At 42.3% G+C, this 12,095-nt stretch overlaps 1 protein-coding gene across 1 annotated transcript; it reads left to right on the forward strand.

Moving 5' to 3' along the window:
• The first annotated feature begins 344 nt into the window (after positions 1-344).
• pcdh12 (protocadherin 12) lies at positions 345-12,095 on the forward strand. Its single transcript, XM_030785628.1, has 4 exons — positions 345-3,419; positions 5,194-5,285; positions 5,908-6,056; positions 10,856-12,095. Exons 1-4 carry the CDS (start codon positions 519-521, stop codon positions 11,284-11,286), a joined length of 3,573 nt encoding a protein of 1,190 aa, XP_030641488.1. The 5' UTR covers positions 345-518; the 3' UTR covers positions 11,287-12,095.

Below are 12,095 nucleotides of genomic sequence, written 5' to 3' on the forward strand. Positions count from 1 at the left end.
TTTAAAGAATTTGTGATCTTTAAAGTTTTTGTACTCTGGAACATTTTCCTGTTATGTGAGTTAGTGGTTCCTTGGCTTCAAAGGTTTATTATTGTTTTTTATATTCAAACTAAATATAAAGTGACAGCGCCAGTATTTGCTGGTAAATTTTGTTGGGATTTGGTAGATTGATTGATGTTCTTAAAACCAGTCATGATTATTAATTATGTGTTGTGATCACTAGTGATGTATCATTGTGAAGAATATTTGATTAATTAAAGTCATGATGATTTCACCATTGTTAGATTTAATCAATAGAGTTATTCAGAGGTGGCTTTAGAGTTAATTTCAGTTAAATTTTTCTCTTCTATTGGTTACAATTTTGTTTTTAAATATTTGGCAAATAAACCAATAGAACTGCTGTAATTAGTGACAAAATAAGGATAATCTGTTGTTGACTGAGTTTTGTGCATTAGAATGCACATCTGAGAGCAGAAGAGAGGGACTGATACGACACAAAGACTGTTCCACATACAGTCATGCTGCTGTTTCAATCCATCCTTCTGGCTCTTATTCTGTGTCCTCTATTGGAGGCCCAATACCTGGACTCAGCTCCCCTAATGATTCAGTATCAGGTCTGGGAAGAGCAGCCTGCAGGAACTAAGGTTGGTTGTCTGCTTGACGACCTGCGTCAGAGAGGGGAGATGGGGTCACTGGAGGACTTCCAGGTCGTTGCTCATGGACAGTCTTTGCCAGTGGTTGTGACGGCAAGACACGGGGTGGTGTCAACACTGAGCCAGCTGGACAGGGAGGAGCTGTGCCGTGGTGCGGAGCGCTGCGAGTTGGCCTTTAGTGTCCTCTACCGGAAGGGTGGTGCTGTTCACTTCCTACGTGTCCGAATAGAGGTGTTAGACCTGAATGACCACAGCCCAGTTTTCCCAAGCCCCCAGCAGGAAGTGGAGATCTCTGAAACAGCAGCACTCAGGATGCGCATCCCCCTGGATCGAGCTATAGATCCAGATGCTGGGCCTAATGGATTGCAAACCTACTCCCTATCTGTCAACCAGCACTTTGCTCTAGACGTCCGCACCTCTGGGGGTACCAAGCAGGCAGAATTAGTGGTGATCAAAGAATTAGACAGAGAGACACAGTCTTTCTTTGAGTTGACCCTGGTGGCATGGGATAAGGGAAACCAACCCAGATCTGGCAGCACAAAAGTGAAGATCACAGTCCTGGACTCCAATGACAACAGTCCTATGTTTGAGGACAGTGCTCCAGTAGTAGACATTGCTGAAGACACAGTCCGTGGGACTGTTGTCTTCAACCTTGTTGCTACAGATCCTGACCAGGGTGCAAATGGGGAGATTGAGTACTCACTCAGTAAGCATGCACCTTTAGATGTGCAGAAACTTTTTAGTGTTCATCCACAAACTGGTGCTGTAACTGTAAAAGGGCCTTTGGATTATGAAGAGAAGCATTCCTATGAGATAGACATCCAGGCTCGGGACTTAGGGCCTAATGCCATTCCCTCTCATTGTAAATTGCAGGTCAACCTGCGTGATGTCAATGACAATGCACCTCGAATTCACATAACCTGGAAACCACCAGATTCTCCAGTAGCGACTGTTTCTGAGGGAGCACCAAATGAGACATTTCTGGCACTGGTCATGGTTTCGGATGCAGATTCTAGAGCAAACGGGGAAGTGCAAACCCAAATAAAGCATGGATCAGGGCACTTCCGACTCAAACGAATCCATGGAGACAACTACATGATTGTCACCAATGGTACTTTGGATCGGGAGAAGCAAATGGAATACAATCTCACTCTTCTGTCTCGTGACAATGGTGACCCCTCCCTCTCTTGTATCAAGCATCTGACTGTACATGTTTTGGATGAGAATGACAATGCACCTGTGTTCTCCAAGACCATCTACAAAAGCACCTTCACAGAAAACAATATACGTGGTTTTCATGCTCTGACTGTGGAGGCCCATGATGTTGACCTAGAGCTCAGCGGAAGGATATCTTACGCTATTCGTGAGTCAAACGAACTAGGGACACCCACTACGATGTTCAGCATTCATCCAACTAGTGGGGCTGTCTTTGTCCAGCAGTCCTTAGACTACGAGGTATCCCAGATATATTCCTTCATTGTAGAGGCCATAGATCATGGGCATCCACCACTTACCAGCAGTGCCACAGTGTTGATCGAGATCCAGGATATCAATGATAACTCCCCTGTCATTGATCAGCCATTGCCCAAGAATGGTGTAGCTGTGTTGAGTATCCCAGTGAATGCAGAGAAAGGTGAGATTGTAACCGAGCTTGGAGACAAAGCTGAAGGGAGCTCCCTTCACAAACCAACCAATGAAACTTCACAGAGCAGACCTGGGGGTTTCTTGGCCACAACCATTCGGGCAAGTGATCTGGATTCAGGCTTAAATGGAATGCTCCAATTCAGCATAGTAGATGGGAATCCTTCTGGACTGTTCTGGCTGGACAAAACCACAGGGCAACTTTATGTCAATACCACCAATGCCACAGAGCTGATTGGAAAGGCTTTCAAGGTTGACATTGCTGTCTCAGATATGGGTACACCATCTTTAATCACTATGGCCAAGCTAGAGGTGACATTCATCAACCTCCTGGACCACCTTAAAAATTTGTCCCCAGACAACCAGGGTCCACTTAGTTTCACAATGATGTTGGCCATTTGCCTGGGAGCCACCTGTATGCTGCTTCTTCTGGCAGTGGTTTTAATCACCACATTCTGTCGACCAGAGAAACGGGATAACCATGCCTACAACTGCAGAGAGGCTGAGTCCACTTATACACGCCACCCAAGGCGACCACAGAAGCATATCCGCAAGACAGACATCCAACTGGTTCCTGTTCTAAGGGGTCGCAGGGAGGACCTTCCTGAAGATGAATCTCAGCCACTCTCTTCAGGGACACCTGTACCTGTGGACTCACACACAGATGACCGCTTCAGCCTGTCACCAACTCTTGCTCGAATGGCTCGCAACCAAATCTACCAAGAGGATAACGGGACCTTGTCTGTTACCCAAAACAAGACACTCAGGAAACCTGGTAGCATTGAATTGGATTCCTCCATTCCCAACACCCCAGCCACATCATACCGGACCCTCCGTAAACCCCAAAATTTATCCTCTTCCTCATCATCACACTCACAAACCAGCACTCTCAGAAGCCATGGAAACACAGAGGCTAACCATGTGCCAGCTGACCCTTCACAACCTGTGATCACCCAATCTCCTATGAGCCAAGCAACACTAAGGAGGCAGAAGCACTCAGAGGGCCAAGGAAAGGCAGAGGGACAAGACCACAGACAGATACTGAGGAACCTGGTGCGACTGTCCATGGCCGCCTTTGGAGAGAATTGTCCCATTGAGCTGTCATCTGCTTCACCAGAAGTGCAAGTAAGATGAATAAAAAATGATGCCTTTCAAAGTCTTTGATAGCAAGTTCAGAGAATATTATGTCAGGACAAACATGTAGGTGCAGTACTCTTTCTATCATGGTTCTCTATGAATGTTCACCTTCCTGCATTCCATTTAAATTGAAGCAGTCAGATAATTAGTTGCAGAAAAACACTAATAGTGCAGAGTGAAAAAAATTGGCATGGTTCTTTGATGACAGCAGAGTAATTACCCATAAACACTGGTGAAAAAAAATAGAGCTCATTAATTTTATTTGTGTGAAAGGAAATTCAATTATGGCTTCTAAATTTGCAAATGTAAGATGATTAAATTATAAATTACAATTGCAAGTTCAAGTTCGCAAGAGTGTTGTAGCTTTGCTTTTCACTGTGTTGTTGTGTAACTGGGACTGGTCTATATCTATGGTAGCCTGAGGGGACAGCTGACAGATGATGTTGGAGTTAAACATTGAGTTTATTCAGGCTCTTCTCTCTCGCAGACAGTAACCCAAACCCTTCATTTGCCCTCTGAGAAAACTCTGCCAATCCTCAGTCATATCACATAACACACTCAAGAAAAAGGAAACCAAAAAAGAAAACTTTGAACAGATTCAATTCCAGCCTATCCTCTGAGGGTGAAAACCTACTTAAATCAAGATATGTCTGCACAGTAAGGTTATACTCCTTTGACAGACATGAGCTGAAGGCAGCTGGTAACAAATTGCTCGTACTGACCTTGCCTTTGTAAAACAAAAAGAAATCAAATAACAACCACTCAACAGCTCTTATTTCAAAAATTTAGAATTGCTGTGCTTGTCAAATCATGCATCCTCTGTACATGGGTCCACCCAGTCCATCCTCCTGTGGCCCAGTGTGTTTTTAAGAACAAAAGGGCCTGGCACTGGTCCTAGCCCTCACGTGAATACAGGCTGCCAGGCAGGAAGAGTGTGAATTCTGTCTTGCTCTATCAACACCCCCCCCCCTTCTCCCCCTCCTCTTACCTACCTCCCCCACCTACTTGGCCCAGTTGGCACTTAAGGAGAGACCTGGAGGGGCCTCATAGGAAAGGAGTGAAAACGTCCTTCTCGGCTGAGGCTGGTTTTCTGAGATGCATCCTGGAAGGAAACAGTCTGTAGAAGAATAGCTTTACGTAGAAATGGTTTCCTCAGCCTCAACCCCCCTCCAGCTCTTCACCTCAATATCACAATGGTCCGGTGTTTCCGCTGGGTCACTGCTAATCCTCCATCTTCTCTTGTATCCGGTCCCATAACAAAGAGATTGTAAATTGTGAACAGTGTAAACGTGTATGGGCTCGTGATGAAATGAATTTGTGAGAAGTGGCATGTGAAATGGTTAGATACTGAGCACTTCATTTCAAAGGCTGATAGTCCATCACAGTTTGTGCTAATACCATGTTTTGTGGGCTTTTTAAATTTTCCTTCCATTTTTTTGGAACTAAGATATATTTTTTTTTTTACAAATTTGTGTTTTGCAATTGATCATACAGTCTTTCTGAAAGTATTGCATTATTTATCCAGCTCAGATCTAAAGACAGTGTGGTCTCATTAACCAGTTTTAGCATTTGGTAATATTCCAAACATTACTGAAGAATCACAAAGACCACATGAATTTATAGTTCTTATTTAATCACCTTATGTCTCCCATGTACTACTTTGCATGTAAAGTTTACTAAGTGCTCAGTTTCATGAATTCTTTGTCATTATCTGTTGATAATTAGTGTCAGTGTTTAATTTGTCCCTATTTTAATTATACAGCAGGTTTCTCAGCTCCTGTCTCTGCTGCATCAAGGCCAGTTTCATCCTCGACCTAATTTCCGCGGCAACAAGTACTCCCACCGTGGAGGACGGTGAGCATCCGGGTCTACTACCTTTTTTTTTTTTAAGTGAAATTGGTTTGTGATATTGATTTGTCCTGGGCTCATCCCTCAAAGTACTGTAATACTGAAGATTTTCACTGGAATAAAAGGGTGAACTTTATGACAGCTATATTTGAGGAGACAATGTTGTGAGGCATGTGCCATCTGGGGATCTGGGGGTTTGCTGACAGTAACAGGAAGTGGTAGTATGACTGTTCCAGTAAAAGTGTGTCATTGCTTAGTGTTATCTGTGGCAGCAGCGTGAGATTAGCACGACAGGTTAAGACAGCACCCTGCCTGTTTCACAGACCTGACTCACAAATCAGCATCATAGAAACAGAATGAGTGGGAGAGAGACAAAGAGAGAGACAGAAAGGGAAAAATACTGTCACCCATAATTAAACAATCTCATATTTTACTCATTTACGGGTCTTTTAACTCTTTTGGTCTTTTGGTAACCCTTTTACAGCATATAATAATAATAATAATAATAATAATAATAATAATAATAATAATAATAATAGTAATAATAATAATAATAATAATAATAATAATAATAATAATAATGGAATCACTTCACTAATTCACTTCTCTCTGTTTTCCTTTACCCAAGGATGGGAACTCAGGATGCCGATTGGCTGAGCACCAAAGACAGTGGTCACGGTGAGAGCGAGGCAGGAGATGTGGACTGGGAGGCAGGCAGAGATTCACCTGTTGATCCCCTGTTGGAAGAGGGCCTCAACAATCTACTAAATGACTCTGGTAAGCAAAGAATGTGGTTTAACAGTGAATCGAAACTGTGCCAGATGTATATTGAAATGTTTTAAATTCACTGGAGTCTAACATTCAGCAATTCTTTGCTCTCAACGTTACTTTAATTGCTGTGCTACTGTCTATCAGTGAACATGCAGCCCTGAAAGCTGAGGTTTGTCACTGTGACTGAAACCCTGAGCCAAACCCAAAGAACAGATTGTCTGTAAATTTCATAAATTATTTCACCCCTGTTTCTCATTATAATTTTTATCACATGCATATTATAAACACGAGAACTTACAGTGTATGAGCCACATCTTAGTGTGCGCTACTTATCGGACAGTTTATCTTCTTTTCATGACACCTTTTAAAAATTTGTTTCCTCAACATTTAACACTTGAGGGTATTTGCTATGCTGTAGCTTTAAAAGGTGTCACCATTTTTCAAGTACAAAGATCACATTACCAAAATTCTAGGAATAACTTTTGGATTATGTCAGGTTTTCACCTCATTTTGTGTAAAATAACTAATGTGGTTTGCCTGAAGCTGATCCACACAGTAATCTATGTATAGCGTAAATCTTGGTATGGAGTTCCTTCCATGAATTGTTCTGGACATCGTCACACTCTGACTTCAGGGGGGCCATCTTTGTTCTCCTAAATCAAAGCCAGAGAGTTTGTTTTTTCACTCCTTCGCTCTAAAAATTTTGAGCTGCCGCAGGTCAAAGTGAGAGATCTTTATCTTAATGCTTATCTTCACTGAGCTCCTTTTGAAAGCTTCACGGTGGTGGTATTGTGATCTCACACAGTGGTGTCACATAAAAAGGTTCCTGTGTGTGTATGTGTGTGTGTGTGTGTGTGTGTGTGTGTGTGTGTATCAAGGTTGAGTCAGCCATTCTCAAAGGCACCCTCTGTTTAGTACTGTATTACTCATGTCAAAGATGAGGAATAGAGAGAGCTGGGCTGCTCTTTGACAATGTCTGTGTTTCTTCATGAAGATTTTTTCTTTGACCCCTTCAGGTACACAAAACGTCTGCTCTCTGCCTGACACTCCCAGCGTCTATCCATAACTGTCTAACCTGTGACTCAGTACTCCTCAGTGATTCCTTTCAGTTTTGATCAGTGTAGATTTACCTCCTTTACTCACACACAGACAGAAACACACCCTACTCTCGCACACACACACACACACACACACACACACACACACACACATACAGACTCTCTACATCTCTCTGTCCGTAGGCCATTCTGATCTGTCAGGTTAGAGGTCTCATTTACTATACATATGCAGCTAAACACAATGGAAAACTGAACCTGAAAGGGGTGTGTGTGTGTATGTGTGTGTGTGTGTCTGTTTTTCGGCACCGTGTCTTTGAACACAGCAGTCCCATGGTCTGTGTACTGTCCCTTGAGCTCTGCTCTTTCACTCTTACATTCCTTTGCATGCTATCCATATCACTGCATGTGAGAAAGGACAGATCTGACCACACAGAGTTGTGATAGGTCACACGTGACGAAAGATGTCAGGGGAAATTTTTCATTACTGTAATATAGCTGTCATAAGAATATCACAGTGGGATCTTGTTTGCTGTGATTTTTGTGTCTACTGTTCTGTGTTATCTGTAAGCATTTTTGCTCACTGTTATTTATAGACCATACATACTAAATGTGTTAGAGTTGGAAAGTTTTCTGAATTGGAAATAAAGTAGAAAATAAAATAGAATAGAAAATAACTATAAGTGCCATTGTGTTAATGCTGCTTTTGAGACGGTTAATCTAATAATTTGAGACATACACATATTCAAAACACACACATACACACACACGGAATAACTACGGTCTTTTCAGTTAACATTTGTGGATATGACTTAAAGTTGAACACATTGTTGCCATCCGTAGTACTAACGGCCCGATTTTGTGGTGGTTTGGTTGTGGTTGGTTTCTTCATGTGATCTGAGGGGCGCGCCTGGGTCTAATCAAAGTTTAATTGTTTTTTGAAGGATTAACGAGATCCCCACCAGTTCCTCCCCTATAATTAACATTTAACAAGCAGCACAGTGAGGAAATACCAGAGGGACGTAAGAGAGAGAGAGAGAGAGGGAGAGAGAGAGAAACGATAGGCAGTAAAGAAAGAGAGAAAGAGGCAAAAGTAATGATAAGGAGACAAGGAGAGATGAAACATAACGTGACTGCTAAAACATTGTGGTGAAGAGATGGCAGGCTCTCCACTTTCCAATAAACCTTCCGGAGAAATGGCAAAATGTGGCCCAGGCGATTTTTGGGTCTTCACGATATGTACCAAATAAGGTCATCCTCTTAAAATTAAGATTAATTGTTCACATCTGAGATGCTTTGTCATTTTGTATAGAATCAGAATTATCGCATATGTTACAAATTCAAAAAAATTAGGAAAAACTTAACTGTAAAGTGGCATCTTGGCATTTGGAACGTAACTGGAAAATGTGACTGCAACAACTCATTTACACTCCTCGACATTTACCTCTGACGCTCGCTTCAGACTGCTGGGTTACGGTGTCGTCACATCTCTATGCCCCCTGTCCCTACCACTTTCCATCCACTGACAATATATTGACATAAAAATGAATGTCTTTGAGTGTGGTTGGACTACTTGGTAACAATATAAAATAAAATGAAATGGTTCAGTTGCCCATTTATTAAAACGCGCATACCGGATAAATTACTAATATGAACAGAGCGGGTGACAGAATCTGCCCCCCCAAAAAATAGTTCCGTTGGTCGCGGGCTTAAAATGGAAACTGGAATGAGATAGTGACAGTATTAGAAGAGGAGGAAGAGAGAAAGAGAAGCAAACAGTTTAGCTTATTCTAATAAAGTGACTGAACTACAGTCTCTCGAAGTTTTAAGTGGGACTATATATTCTCCTTGATGTGGGTCTTAAGCGTTCCTTTGATCTCTTTCTCTCTCTCTCTCTCGCTCTCTCTCTCTCTCTCTCTCTCTCTTTCTCCCTGTCTCCTGGTTCCTGTGCAAAGTCGAGCCATTCCCCTTTGTTTTTGAGTTAGGTTTCATTTGAATGCAAAACGGTTTGACTTTGCTCCTCTTTTGGAGGTCATCTGAAAAACAACATGAAAGCTTTGTCTGAGAAGAGGGCCTGCTTCAGCGTTGGACTGTTTGATGACTCACGTGTGGTTCAGAGCCACAGGAATCTCAGTACCCTTTGCTAACCCCCGCTAACCGCTAAGAGTCAGCAGCCACTGCCTCCCATTCAAAAACAAATATACTGAGCATGCTACCTCCCTACACACTCCAAACAAACACTGCTCCCCAAATGCTACCTGCTTACATACTCCAAACAAACACTGCTCCCCAAATGCATGGACAACTGTGTTTTCTGTAAACTGAGATATGTGAGAGGATGAGAGGTTGAAATGATCTTCATTGATATGCAGAGTAAACACACAAAGGAAGATGGGAGACAGAAGAACTTACGTAGAGAGAGACTGATCCCTGCTCACACAAAAGAGAGGGAGAAAGGCACTGCACTGGTACGCTTAAGCAGACATGTTTAAGAGGTACACTAGAGACTTCTAAAAAAACCCAAGCAAGCCACACACACACACATACACACACATGTGTGCGCGCGCACACACACACACACACACACACACACATGCTGCAGAGGGTGTGCTGGTGATTAGATTAAGGAAGAACACAGGGCTAGTGGACCACAGCAGGGGTCTCCCTGTGCCAAAGGCCTGATTACCTTTAGTGGGGAATCCAGTTAGCAGGGTTTGGTCTGAACACAAAGCCCAGTCATTCACTGACAACAGAACAGCGGTCCTGCCCTCCACCCAGATACTGCTACTTTTAACTTGGGCAATGGGGTCATAACACACAACTGGATATTCCCAGTTTTGTGGTACTCATTCATTTCATCCATTTGTTTGCTTTTAATTCATCCATTCATCCTTTTGGTCAGTACATTTTTTGTTTAATCCATTTATAGCTTTTTCTTTCTATCTACTTCAAGAATGTTTAACTCAGTGACTTACTGTAGAAATGTGTTTTAGCAAAAAAGACAAGAGAGGCTCTTAATTCTAGTTTCCATAAAATACCATATTGTTGCATGAGTTAGCATATATTTTTTAAACCCGAGGGAGATACTGACAACTGTAATGTTCATGATTGTACGGGGAGAAAAACTTTGGTTTTATACACAAAATATGACCTGAAATGTGTTATATTTTGAGAGAGAGAGAGACACCAACAAAAATGTAGTTATTCTTTCTAAAGAATGTACGTGCTAATTTGTGTGAAGCCCCAGTAGCATGTCGAAGTCTAAGGAAATCAGCGGTTGAAGGAAATGCCTCATCACTAAAACAAGGATAAATACAGTCCTCCAAAGCCATTTCCTCTTATCCTGTTTTTCATCCTTGCACGGACCTGTATTCTGAAGAAAAACAATTCCAAACACACTGCCTTGTTGTATTTTGGTGTATCCAGTTTAAATGTATTCACTTAAATGTTTACCAAAACACAACACTGCAACTGTCTCATGCATTGTATTGTTCAGAATATTGAGGGACATAGATAATTTTACCCATGATCACAGATTAATTCATTCCCAGAGGAACTAACAGACACTATTTGTTGTTAATGTGTTGTTGTTGTTTTCAAGTGTACATTCATCTTTATTGCAGAATGTTTTACACTTGTGTTTCTAAAGTACAATACATCAACAGCCAAGCCCTATTTTTTGCTCTCTTTCACTCTGTGTCACTGTTTGTCAGGCTATTTTATTCTTAAAATTTGTTCTTTTTTCTTTAGGTGATGTCTTCTCTGATCTCCCAGATCCTGGATGGATAGCTCGTCTCTCTCTGCCTTTGGCAGGTGACTACCATGAAAACCTGTTTGTCCCTGATGGGCCCCCATCCCCAGATGGTCAGTGCTCCACCCTAGGCAGTCCTGAAGACTCCACTTCATTCTCCACCTTCGGGAAGACACCTGAAAAGGATGGCCCCCTTGGTGGAACATTGCTGTCGGAGGTGAGCACGTTATTTGAGATGCTGCTGACACAGAAAGCCGACGCCCAGCCACGCCCCTCTGCTGAGATGCTCTACAGACTCTCGGCAGCCTATCGCCGATCCCTTGGCCTGGACACACCTCCTCATGGAAACTCCGCCTCCACACGCCACCAGGGGTCCACTGAGAAACAGTACCCAATACCGAGCATGCATTGCTCCAACCCAACTCCATAATGGGGGAGCAGAGATGACTGATGAACTAAGGAGGTCAGAGAAACCATAGTGAACTTTGACCCTTGCTGACCCCCGCAGTGCCAGGAGCATGAGCTGCCATTTTCATACTTTAATCTCTCAATGACCACAGCCTGTCTGGAACAGGCCAAGACTAATCAGGGACAAAAAAAACAAACATATTTAGTGCTCTCCTGGGATAGACTTCATGTACTCCACAGCAGACAGTGGATACAAGAGAGATAATGGGACAATGAGCCAGTGTTCCTTTCATTGACCGTATTTCAGCTCTATCTTTCACCTTGTTCAGTTTTCCAATCAAAGCTCACGGTGCGTATGCTCTGTCAAGCGGTGCTATTGTACTTTAGTGTGGCCAGTGGGATAAACCATTTAGACAAGAGGAAAAGGACTCTTTGTGTCCTGTGAAGACTAAACATTAACAGAATTCAGCCCTGTCTCTGAGAAGGAATGTGCAAAATTCCCCAACAGTAGAAGAAGAGCATCATTATTTCCTCCACTCTGCCTAGTCTCTGAGCAGTTCTTAATGTTTATTATTATTTCAGACTTCTGTTGTGTAGATACTATACGTAATGAAAATGTAACATTTACACAATTCTGCAATTATTCAATTATTCTATTTGCCTTTGTCTTTAGCTTCAAGCTGTTTCAGGAATGGTCAGTTCTGTTGACCAAACTACACCGTGAAACTGGTACTTTGTTGTGGAGCAATGCCAAACCAAAATACTACCCAAATGATAATGACAATTTTCTGATATTTGGAAAAAAAATGACAAAAAAAATCTTACCATCCA

Source organism: Chanos chanos, chromosome 1 (genome assembly GCF_902362185.1).
Source record: "Chanos chanos chromosome 1, fChaCha1.1, whole genome shotgun sequence".
Taxonomy (NCBI): domain Eukaryota; kingdom Metazoa; phylum Chordata; class Actinopteri; order Gonorynchiformes; family Chanidae; genus Chanos; species Chanos chanos.

Excerpts from the sequence above, each read along its gene's own strand:
- pcdh12 (XM_030785628.1), top strand. The coding sequence starts at position 519 with ATGCTGCTGTTTCAATCCATCCTTCTGGCTCTTATTCTGTGTCCTCTA. Across the intron at positions 3,420-5,193 it reads CTGCTTCACCAGAAGTGCAA|CAGGTTTCTCAGCTCCTGTC; the intron begins GTAAGATGAATA and ends TTAATTATACAG. Across the intron at positions 5,286-5,907 it reads TACTCCCACCGTGGAGGACG|GATGGGAACTCAGGATGCCG; the intron begins GTGAGCATCCGG and ends CCTTTACCCAAG.